This window comes from Atta cephalotes, assembly GCF_000143395.1.
Source record: "Atta cephalotes unplaced genomic scaffold scaffold00001, whole genome shotgun sequence".
Lineage (NCBI taxonomy): Eukaryota > Metazoa > Arthropoda > Insecta > Hymenoptera > Formicidae > Atta > Atta cephalotes.
Genome location: NW_012130065.1, coordinates 932794 through 945804, shown reverse-complemented (window position 1 = coordinate 945804; position 13011 = coordinate 932794). Strand labels below are relative to the sequence as shown.

General features: G+C 34.2%; 1 protein-coding gene across 1 annotated transcript in view; it reads right to left on the bottom strand.

Annotated features, from left to right (window-relative positions):
- The window catches only part of LOC105617695 (voltage-dependent calcium channel type D subunit alpha-1-like), a 23279-nt gene extending 13138 nt beyond the window's left edge, over window positions 1-10141 (bottom strand). Inside the window, exons 1-5 of the mRNA XM_012199254.1 lie at window positions 9807-10141; window positions 9393-9498; window positions 4885-5024; window positions 1502-1608; window positions 1095-1247 (exon numbers count right to left, since the gene is read on the bottom strand). Of these exons, the coding sequence (XP_012054644.1) occupies window positions 1095-1247; window positions 1502-1608; window positions 4885-5024; window positions 9393-9498; window positions 9807-10141 (841 nt within the window). The remainder of the gene's footprint in view (window positions 1-1094; window positions 1248-1501; window positions 1609-4884; window positions 5025-9392; window positions 9499-9806) is intronic.
- Between the last annotated feature and the right edge of the window lie 2870 nt (window positions 10142-13011).

Sequence of the window (13011 nt, the reverse complement as noted above, 5' to 3'; positions counted from 1 at the left end):
TTACTTTCTTTCTTCGTCTCACATACGCGCGCGCGCACTCTCTCTCTCTCTCTCTCTCTCGAAGTTTTTGTATTGCCCGAGTCTGGCAACATTCATATGCTATTTTACATATTCCTGTGAATCAACTGTTCATCGCGCAAGAGTAAGTCACGCGCGCCTTTCACGCTAAGAGTAGAGGGTAGAGCACATACTCTGTATAACACATAACACATAATGCATAAGAAAATAAATCAATCAAAGTCCTTTATTTCCTTCCTTTCCATAAAATAAAGGACTCTTAATTGATTTTTTTATGTTTTATATGCAAGAGTCTGTTCTCCCTGTTCAGTAATAATTAGACGTTAGTTTTACGTCTCGTCTCAGTTGAATCACATCTAAAATAGTCGTCCCAGCGTAAAATGTATTTCGGGGTTTAGCCGAAAGTTCCCCTCGTCAGATTCCCTTCCAATTCCCTTTTTCCAATTTTTTTTATTCTAATCATCAAGAGGCAATTTTTAGAAACGAAATGCGTAATAATTTAACGAATCCCGCATTACATCTCATTAATTTTTTATAACTTTTTAATGCCAGATGTGGAATAAATATAGGTAAATTTTTTCTATTATATATCAAAACGTTATATCAATTTCTTTCGCATGAAAAAGCCTCGATGTAATTTAAATATTATGATTTAAGAATTCATTCGTAAACAAGCACTCTATTTTTTGTTAAAAAAAAATCATCAAAATTTTTTCCTTACAAAGTCATACTGTATACGAACTGAAATATGTACAAAACATGTATTTATTTCCACCCGATTATATAAAATCTTGCAAAAGATACAACATTAATTTCAGGAAAAAATTTTAGCTTAAATTTCATGGAGAATTTAACAGAATCATAATTAATTTCTAATGATATATTAAATAAATTAATTAATGTAAAATAACATTAGAAAAATACAAAATTATATTTCTTTAAAGCTCTAAGTTTCGGAAGAATTCAGAGTATAATAAAAATAAAGACCATCGATCCGCGATTGCCGTCATGAGAAACGTTATTATTTCATTCATTAAACTTATGTATATTGAAAAAATTCTGAGACACGCACTTACCGGTTATGTTGTGCCGGCATGTTTTGTGCATTTTCCCGGAGAATAGCTCGAGGCCGATGATGGCGTAAATGATGATGACGAAGAGAACTAACAAAGCAATGTGCAAAAGTGGTACCATCGCCCTTAAAATGGAGTTTAGGACTACCTGAAGACCTATGCAAACAAATTTATTTTTATCAATTATCATTATTCTTATTAATTCTCTAAACAACTGAAACACTCTCCGATTTTGAACAAAAGAACTAATGGTTTTATTAACATTTCATTTATAACTTTGTATCTAATTTGTATTTTGTTAATTTTTAGTATGATCTCTACACATTAAAGAGAGCTCTCCTTATTGTTTGCAAATAAAATTACAATCACATTACAATTCAATCACATTAATATTTTGATGAATATCTTACTTGGAACACCGGAAACCAGCCTAAGAGGACGTAAAACACGAAACGCCCTTAAGGCTTTGACGTCGAAACCCTCCTTCATAAGTATCGTCAACACTGTGCTTACCATTCTGTAAAGAGGAATGCAAAAAATGTTTTCTATGTAACAGAGGATTAATGACTTGACGATAAAATGAAGACTTGATAATGAAGGTTGCGAAAGTCATTTTCCCGGAACGTAATTTGTTCCTGAAGAAAGGAGTTTTATGTGCCAAGGCTAATAGCACCATAAACACTGTGTGGCAGCATTTACAAGAACATTTACGAGGCATAAAATAGGGAAGATAGAAGAGAAAAAGAAAATTTTTCCTCAACAAACGAGATTTATTGAAAAAGGGAAAATAGCTTTTTAGCGTCTTTTTGTTCTCGACACGTGCAATCTTTCTTGTCACGCCTTTAAATTACAATTTTCGCGCGGACGTTTGACGTACGTAGCGTTGTCATAAACGAGCCAAAGGTGAACAGTCAACTGAAAAGAAACGATTGTATCGGATGAGACAATTTCAAATGTTACCAGTGCAGCGGCTGCATTTTCTTCATGCATTAAGCATTATGTCATTTGAATAATGGTCCTCGTGTAATGATCGACTCGATAAGGGAAGAGAATAGATATGCTGCACGTTCTCCTATGGGACATTAAGACGAATCGATTCGCCGTGTCGTTAACTGAAAACGATAAAGCTATCAGACGGCAAGTCGGATATACGCGAAATGTTCGCCTCCGAAACAGGTAGTTACGCCTGTCGATTCGAATCCACCGTATCTGAGATCAATTTTGCGAACAATCCGTGCGTTTGCTGCGGAAATAAATTCACATTGCGGATCATTAATCGGGAAAACAGCAGGAGGATTGGCCGATACGCTCTGTTTGTCGAATTCATCGGTGTTTTACGCCCGCACACGTGCATCTGCGAGGTTCTCTCGTCTCTTTATCCTAAAAAATTGATGGTTGCAAGTAAATAAGGTATCATTATTTGCGTTTTTTATATACATATATATATATATATATATGTGTGTGTGTGTGTGTGTGTGTGTGTGTGTATACATTATGCTACGTATCGACAGTAATAATTGAGTAAAAGCGTATCTAGACTGAATACCTTGTACAGTACTGCTCTATTTGCGCAAGGAATGTTGTAATTACGTTTAATGATTTTTCATGTTTCTTACTCGCAAGTTATCGGGAAATAAATGGGATCAAATATCTTTTTTTAACGTCGAAAGAACACGTTATTCAAGATTGGGAAAGTATTATTGTATATAAGATTGCTTTGTAAAAATAACGAATCGTTATTACATTTCTGTTAATTTTTTATAATTTGTTGCATTGCTTTAAATATAAGAATCTTACATATTTTTAACATTAATAATTTATACTAAACATTTGATTATATTCTGTATTATTTATAAGAAATTATTTATAAGAAATTAATATATACACTTGGAAATTTTTGGATCAATATTAAGATATGATTTCACATATTAAAAGGCTATATTTATAGTTTAATTTTTAAACTGTAGAGATACAGTGTGATGATTAGTAAGGATAAAAATAATTAATAATTAAAGAATTTCAATCACAAGAAATATTCACCGAATACTTAATTTTAATCTATTATTGAATAATATAAAATAACTAATATAAATAAATAATATAAAATAACTGTAAAAGTTACTTTAATTAAATTATATATTGTTAATTATAAAAAATATAACTAAAGTTACAATTATTGAAAAAGTAACTATAATTAAAAACTTTGTTACAAGTAATCAATCCTGGAAATTACTGTTATTATTTTTGAGAAAGCAATGCGTACTTCATAAAATTCTAATAAATATCACTCATATTCAATTACAAATGTAAATCCCACGAAGAATCAATCCGCAAATTATTAATTGCGATGAGAATTATCAGCTCTCCATCATATAAAAAAGGGCAGACCTGTTAGGACATTATCAACTTAAGCAGCATTCATAAAATTCCAATTTCCGATTCGCTGTTACACCCAACTGAATTTAATTTATACACATGAGCCGTGACATTATGTCGACCGATCGGTCGTACGCGCGTGGGATTATTTTACTAATTTCCCATATATAACTTCATAATGAAGTTAATCATTTCGTCTCACTATGAAGAAAGGGATTTTCAAATGATATTTTCTTCCTTTCGATGCCACCGTCTTCGCTCTCATTCGGCACGTCATCAATTTCACTTTATTTACGCTTCACGAAATACACGGCTGGATCAACTGGTTCGTAAAGCTTAAATCAATTTTATTTCTGTAGCTTCAGACGCTTTCGTGCGCACTCGCGAAATAAATACGACGTACAGCTTTCGTGTTTGTTTGTATCGCGAGTTTCATATTTTTCAACTTTTTTTAATATTTTAATATACACGAAAATATAAAAATGCAATAACTTCATAAAAAATAATTTTGTTTAAGTGCGTTTAGTAATCAATACATATAATAGAGTAAGTGCAAAATCATTTTATTATTTATGATACTTGTAATTCCTATAAATATTTCAGCTCTATTGGTAAAAGCATTTTAAGCACAATAAATATTGCTGATATTCTTCACGTTTTGTAAAATGCAATTATTCTGTGTAGAATTATGTTTATTTCTATTGAAAATTTATATAAAATATAATTCTGTTTCTTTTTATTGAAAATATATATTAGATGTAATTCTATTAAAAGTGTATATTAGATTTCATGAAAGTGCCTTGATCATCGATATATCTGTGATGAGCGAATGCCAAACTCGAGTTGCACTACTTGTCACTGTATCTTACGTTCGTCAAACGTTATTGATAGTATGTTGAAAAGACATCACTAGGTGCAAACTATCCACCATCAAAGTATAAGATCACCATGCATTATCGATAACGTCGGCATTGGTCCAATTAATTTGCTATCGATATAGATTGTTAGGTGCTATCTTCGTCGACACTTGCCCATTGGCCATCGAATTCGGAGAAAAATGAGTTTATTATAAAATAACGTTGGAGATATTATTGGATATTGTGGTGTCACAAGGACGTTATTTTTAAGCAATGTTTATCATTCAGTAGAAAATTAAAATTAAAATATAGATAAATCTGTGGAGAAATTTGTGTGTATGTGTGAGACTACACCCTCAGAGTAGTTAATCTCCCTCCAAAAATTTAGCAGCGAAGAAGGAAAGAAATTGTATATTTAATTTCATTCTAATAATTTCATTCTAATAATTTAATTTTAACAGATCCAATTAATGTACTGTAAAAATCGCTCAAAGAAAGATTAGATGTATTTATAAGCAGGAGGGGAAGTAAACGTAGATTTTCAAGGTTAATGTACTCACCCGATCACGACTATCGTGAAATCCAGCAAGTTCCAGCCATTACGGAGGTAAGCTCCTGGATGCGCGACGAAGCCGTAAGCTATGATCTTCATCACGCACTCCACCGTAAAAATCACAAGAAAAACGTACTCTATCTTCTCCTGTAACACCAGAGGAAAAATCGTCATGAAAAATATGAAGGGAGATGCACTGGCGTAGATCGATTGCCTCTAAAAGAACCTTTGAGGAAAGTTACAAATAGAAAGGCCTCTCTTGTTGCCGTCTTAACGTCGGAAAGAGGCCACTTTGATTGATAAGCGTCAAGCGATAAGACACCTTCGCAATTTTGACTCTGCGACATGTCGGTTCGGCGTCAACCGAGGATATTAAAACAAGCGGAAACAAGCGGTGAAAACAAATGACAACGGGCTGCAATTAAAAACGCATGAGACCAAGGAAACAATATTTCGCGCGCACGAACGTACACGAACGTCTTCGTTAAACATTTAAAGCACGAGCGTTGCGGTTGCAGTTGGATTACGGCGAGTTACGACAAGAACGTGATCATCGTTAATCGCTCGGGAAAAAGGGTGTCAACTCGCGTCGATATTTTTTTCAGGAACTTGGGTACAGTAATTTTTCACTCACAATTCGAATTGCGTAACCTGTTGCTTTCTTTTTTCTTCAAAAATCTCTTATCCCGTGCTTGCAGAATTAAGTAACAAAAACTTTAGTAAAACTTTTCCAAATTTCTTTGCTAACTCATTACATGGGGTCACAAAATTAATTAATTACAATGTCAGCTGTACAAAATTGTATGTTATTTTGGAACTTGTTTTACCTCCCTTATCTCTCGTATACTTCTTTTCTTGTGCTCGATTATATATGATGATCGATTATGATGAAGGATTAATAAAATTTTATAATCGCTCAAAAAAGTTTATTGTAATTTTATTGAATACGAGTTTTATAAAGCAGAAAATCATGTAAACAGAACATAAAGAATGCAATAATATACTTTAATTGAAAACAAGAGAAAACGCAAAGCAGATGTGTATTTTATAAAATACATTGACGAGTATAGGATTAACTTTTCGATCTCAAATGCTTCTCATTAGCATAACTCGTCGACAGTAGTATCAGTAACATCGTCGGCCATCGCGCAAAAGGGTTAATCGACGCATGGTGTTGTGGTTGCAGCGGGCAGACGGTAAGGACGGCACAGGCCTTGGTGAGAAAAACAGGCGAAATAAAAGGAAGAAGCGATGGGTTAAAAATAAGGCTGAAGTGCACTCGCTCGTACACATCAGAGGTAGGAAAAAAAACCACTACGCGGAGAAGGCGCGCAGGGATGGTGGATGTTAAAAGGGAAGTTAAAAGGCGCGAATACGGCCACAGAGACGACACAAACCCTTTCTGTCTCCCTTTTTCTTCTCCCGCGCGACATCCATTATGTTTAATTTTCAAAATCGATCGATTATTGGCCCATTGAAATAAGCCCGAGAGCGCATTATATTGCCGGCTGCCCGTGTTGCTCACCGATGCGTGACACGTGGGCGCCATTACATCACTGAAGATGTAAAGTAGTATAAAGTAAAATATGAGGAACCGAAAGTTTTTTTTCGGTTGGTGATCTTCTCATATATTTTATCAAATACTTGCTTTATTACGAATTTAGCCTCAAGAGCGTGAACATTATTTAGCATTTTGAACGAATTCAGGACTTTTCGAGGATTTGCTTTCAGATTTCAACTTTATAATTTTCTTTTACTGAAACATACATATCATTCGTTATTTTATTGAGCTCTTTTCGTAAATTTAATGAAAATAAAAATAATTCACAAGTATATATTCGAGAACAAATGAAAAAAAATTGGAACATTAATACAATTATATTTTTCTATCTATTTTTTCATCTATCAACTTCATTTTCTAAAGTTTGTTTCTCATGAACATGAATTAAGTCTATAATTAATTGTTATTAATTGTCTATCTCTTTTTCGAATTATACTTTCATATACATTTCATTATAACGATAGTATTTTTCATTAGAAAATGCATTGTCGTATACTTATATATCGTGTACAGTTTTCTACTTGGTCACACGTTAACACATACGTAATATGAGAAGCGAAATATGAGAAGAGCAGGTGATAAGTCTAGGAAGATAGATATTACGCTATATACTTGCCGAATAATAGATTCGTCGCTGGATATTAAATGACAGATTGCGTTCGACTAACGAATATTATCGCCTATGAGAGATTAAACTGTTCGATTTGCCCTATGTAATTTTGCTACATTGCATATAGTAATTAATATACTTGTGAAAAGAAAAATTTTCGGCATTTTATATTCCTTAAATCATGATAATTTTATAAATACGATCAATCAACATTGCTTATTTCGCGAAAATTATTGTAATTAAAAGATAATGTTTGCTGGAAACATTAAATGCTATCTTGCATTATTTTAAATTTAACATATGAATTAAGACCGAATTATAAAAAATTTAAATTTTCTTTATCTAAAAGATAATAGATATTTATAAAAATATTTACAATACGCTCATGATGCATATAATTACACACATTGCAAATTTCTAATATAGTTTTCTAATATAATCTTCTACATTAGTTCTACATTTATTATTTACTCTAATTTCAAAACACTTTTTATATTTTCTACTTCATCATTTTGTAAGTAGAATTCTCAATCCCGATAAAAGAGATAAAATCCCATTTTTAAATTAAAAGATTTGTAAAAAATCAATATTTTTACATTCTATAATTAACAATCGTTAAGCTGTTATAATTGACTTTGCGTTTACACAGGTAGCTTTGCGCGAATTTCCCATTGGCCTAATCTCAGTAAAGTTTCCTCCCGGTATTAATTAGCGCAAGGAATGTCCTTTGAGTGACGTAAAACGAAGTCACACCCTTTGGCAAAGCACGACAACGGCGCGATCCTACTTTAGCATAATATGACGCAAAACTGAATTTCGACTTGTTATCGAGTAGCCTCTCTGTGCACACAGGCGAATGGATAATCCCTACATATAAGTTCTATAGAGGTTTGAACCAAACCTGTGCAAGTCTTATCTCTGTGAATAAGCTCGAGCGCAGTTTCCGAATGTTCGTAATTACAAATAACTTTTGAAATGTCCGACGCCGCGGGGTGTAGCCTCAATTGATTCTCACGCTAAAGCGGCCTACATGTGAATTTTCCGTGATTATAGTACGCCGGGGCAGCATACACGCCGATGTTGAGCAAGATTGAACAATTATTGAACTTTCAGCTCGAATAAGTTTCATGCCACCAACCCTACATGCCGTCTCGGAATCGATAATTCGATAGAAGTTCGTGTGGTTCGTTGAACGGAACCACCACTCTTATTGTTGCAAGAGGCACCCTTCGATTTAGTTAGACACATATACGCTTGCGCATACATATGTTATAATCAGTAAAATTGCTTTATTTCACATTCGACGAAGTCGCACAAAAGGATTCCCGGCGGTGCCATTCATAACGAGATGATTGCTATTCGCTCGATTATTTTTAGTCCTTTTCAAAATTTCTATTTTTGTATATATAGATGTTAAAATAATGTACATAGGCATTATCAAATTTGCTTTTATTAAGGAAAGAAATTATGTTATTCTTTCTATATATATAGAAGAAATGATATCATTTGTAAAGTGATATAATTCGAAATATCACCAACAGTTTATATTTTTCTTGACTAACTAAAATAATTAAATTCAAAATAGACAATTTTTTTCTTCAAATTTTAATTACCAAAATTTCTTAATTCTACGAATTGAGAATTCACAATAATTTTAAATAAATATAATTCAACTTGAAAGATTGAGACTAGCAAAATCACGCTGGATCTATTATGCTAATACAATACTATTAATATTATACAATACTATTAATTAAATTAAAAATATCAAACAGTATGTGCAAGGATTTCTAATGAGGATGGCCGTTAAACAAATCAATAATGTAAGATTAGCTAAAGAGAATTGCAACTGTTTATGTATTGTAATTTTTATGTAAACCATTGAAGATGATCATATTAAAATGATCGAAACATTTAGAAATTAATTATTTTGATTAATAGTATTATATATTAGTATAATAAAGATTCTTAATTCTAAATATTCTTTGTAGAAAATTCTTCTTTTTATTTACAAAAATGACACAACTTAAAAATGTAAAAAGTATTGTAGTTACTCTTGTAAAATAACTCTTGTAAAAAGTATTATAGTTTCTTTAAAAACTTTAAGAGAACGACACAAATTTATTATTTACAAATTTTTATTTACAGATTATGAAATAAAGTTAGTTTACTTTTGATGATTGGTAGAGTAACTATTATCTAATTCATTCATGATAATTCCAACATCACTTTTGAGTTGTATCACTTTTGAAATAAGGTAGCGACATAATTTTATATAGATATTTAAACTTAAGTGAACAATTAAAGAACAGTATAATTAAATGCAAGTATACTAAATACTCACCAAATATTGGTTGGTCAGATTAGAATCGCTACAAGGATACGGCGTATAAACAGCCAACGCGACGCAGTTTGCAAATATCGTCATAAGGATGAGATATTCAAAGGCTCTGCAGAATGATATTCATAAAACCAAGTTAATTAAGGAAACTAATAAAGGTTGGTCATTCGTGCATTAACCCTTTTGTTGCAGATTGTGTCGCCAATATTGATCAACATCATATTGAATATGAAATTAGGGTCAATGTGAAGAAGAGAAGCAGTTTAATATCAATCGCATTATTAATGTCGAGTTCACAAATATCATTGATATCTGTTCAGATGTGATTTCTGAACTTTGATATTTAATTCTCCGTCATCAGAAGCCGGTAACTATCTTGTTAAATGCTAAAGAAGTATGCGAGAGCAAAAAGGATACTTCCACTCGACGACCTTGATACACAGCTTCCTAACAGGGTTCGTGAGGGCCAGACAGAAGAGCGCCCGAACGGGTCTATCAGGTGGCGGTTTAGCCCCCCGTCTGACGGGTTTCTTCTGGGCCGATTTGGAGACAGCGCCGGCGGCCCCGGGGCCCATCTGCGATGGCGGCGGCTGCATGTTCGCCAATTGCGTTGCATCCATCGCACCACCGACGTTAGGTTGCTGGCCGGCGTTGGGGGGGATTGCGATGTAGGGGGTCGCGGCAATCGGCTGGGCCCCCGGCAGCCGAGCAGATGGGCCCAAGACCGAGCCCCCATCCCCCCCCGCGCTCATCGGTCACTGGTATCGAGCTCCGTGCTTCCTGTGCTACGACGATGATCACACGTTCTTCTTTTTCTCCTACGACGACGCTCCAGGGATTGGTGCCTAGCCACGCAGATGGCGGCGATCGACGCCGATCGACGCGGTGTCTCAGAGACGCACCACCACGCGCTGCAGCTCGCCGGCATGCTACGGCACTGGGCTGCTATGAAGCTCCTTCCGTGACCTGCGACAAAAGGTCGGGGTTCATGAGAGGGTATGATACAGAGGAGAGAAAGAGAGAGAGAGAGACTCTTTCGATCGCAACGGTCGACCGCGAGTGCATCGCGATGAGTATTCTATAAATTGTAATTATTCATAAGCTAATGCCGCGATGCATTCACAAGCACGAAGCAATGTGCACTCTAACGAAAACGTTCTCGAAACGCATGCATAAATACCAATACTCTCGAGGATGTAATATTTAATTTTGAGTTCACATTACAATGAAAATAATTTTAAGCGTTTAAATATAAATGAGGAGGAAGATGAATTGCGCGAGCCACTTTATTACTTTGTATTACTTTAAATCAGTTGATAATTATTTATTACAATTATCTTTTGTGCATTATACCTTTTTAAATACAATTACATTATATCTTTTTAAATACACGTTACAAATACAAATTGTTGACACACATCATAAATAATAAATTAAATTGACGCCTTTATCCGGCGAAGATTTGGCTTTATATTAAATATAAATATTTAATATAAAATAGAATTTCGGATGAAATGTAATGCTACAAAAAAAATAGATTAAATATTATATAGAAAGGGGAGAAAAAATTGAGGAGGCTCAGCAGATACGGAAAGTTGATGTTTCCATGCGTTCTATTAGGGAAAAAAAACAGGATATTCCAAGTAATTCGAAAATCCATCAGTATCAAACGACGCAATTATACCTTTGACAGGGCAAATCCGCCAACAGAGGCAATGTGTACAATGCGTTGGGAGTCGTGCAGTTTTCTCCCCCGATTCAGGAAGGATAATACATAGTGGCGCGGGTTTTCGATTGCGCCGTGGGTGCAATAAAAAGATAACGGTGCTGCCGAATGAAAAGAACTCGATTATTTCGGGTGCAGCCTTCCTACCGATCTTGATGCTACCTATCAGTCGCGGTATTCTCTGCAGAAAATCTGCCCATTTATTTCTTTCAATTGCGAGCAGCGTTGGGAGCGGCCGAAAAAATTTGTTACCTTAATGGAATAATAAGATTAATTTACCTGAGAAATTCACGCGATTATATCTTCGGTTTTCATATTTTCCCAAACAATAGAAAAATTATTTCATTCCGCGCTCTTATTCTTTAATTAAAGATATTTTATCTCAGCAACGAATTGATTATAAATATCCTTTTTAGATCACAATTAAATCCTATTCTTAACTCTCACGATACTCATATTATTGATTGTACAACGAAGATACAACGGGAGATAAATCATTCACATGAGGCAAACATGATTACGGTGAAAAATTGCGGGACACATTATCTAAAGGCACATTTATTTCATTCTTTTCAAGTTTCTCTACCGGAATCGGTAAATCCTCATATAAATTGGACGCAGATCGCACGTGGTAACACAACAATTATTCGCGATAGAAATCAATAGATAACACTACAATAGTATCGTTCGCGTTACGATACGAGCGGTCGATGCTTTCCTGTAATCCCCGCTATCGTGCACAATAAATCGTTCGTTGATGGGAACTACTATTACGGTGGACAATTCTTCGTGATTTAACAAACGCATTAGCTTTTCGAACAATTTTCTTGCCGCGGAATGCAAAAGCTGCGTTTGAAAGTCATCTTGATTGATTTGACTAATCCATTCTATAAATCCGTGGCTCTCTATCGATCGTAACGCTAATCCGCGCCGCGCGAAAAGCACGATGGCCCTTTGACCAAGTCTCAGCCGATAGGATAATTCTGGAATAGATGGCCACCTCTTTCGATATCGATGTGGCCACGTTAAAATATTTGTTTAAAATCCTTGTAAACGACCAAATCTCAAGGTAAGTCCTTTTATTGGCTGAACATAGAAATCGAAAATAATGACGTAATTAAAAGAAGTTTACAAGTATTTATACAGCTAAAAATATATAAATATATAAATACATTTTATTTACGTATATGAAAATATGTCTACATTAATTTTAATTTTTGCTATTAAAATATTTTATTAAAATAGTCTATATTTGTGTTATTTATAAATTAATATATTCTCATTTGAGTCACTTTATATACTCCTATTTATTTTATCAGCGTTTATTTTATTAAATTTATTTTATTAAAACAATATTTTTTCGCTATTTTATATTGATGATATCCAAAGAGTCAGTTCAATATGATATACTAAGAATAATTAATATATCATATAAAACTGACTTTTTATTTTTGCATTTGCTCTCCTGATATGATGAATCATTGAAAGTACGTGTCACAAAGGTATTTAAAGGATCCTCTATATAGTCGTAGATGGTCGTGAGATGGTCTTAAATCGTAGGAAATCAATCAAATATAAGGAGAATACTCGATTAGAATTTGTCAGTTTTCCATGACTCCACCTTCTACGACTTCTATGTAGACGATTGCCCTTAATGCTTTACGTCTCATATATCCATCGCCGCGGATATCCAAAACTATCTTCATCGCCGAGCGACGCGTTCATCCGAAGAAAACGTCGCAACGGCTGTGAGAGAGACCGGCCTGGGATTTATAGCTGAATCCGTGCTATATTTAGTATGTCTAAATACTAGAAAGCTTTACGGACAAGTTTCTCGCCTTGTGTCGCGACTCATCATGAACATGTCTGTGATCTAATCATATCTCTCTCTCTCTC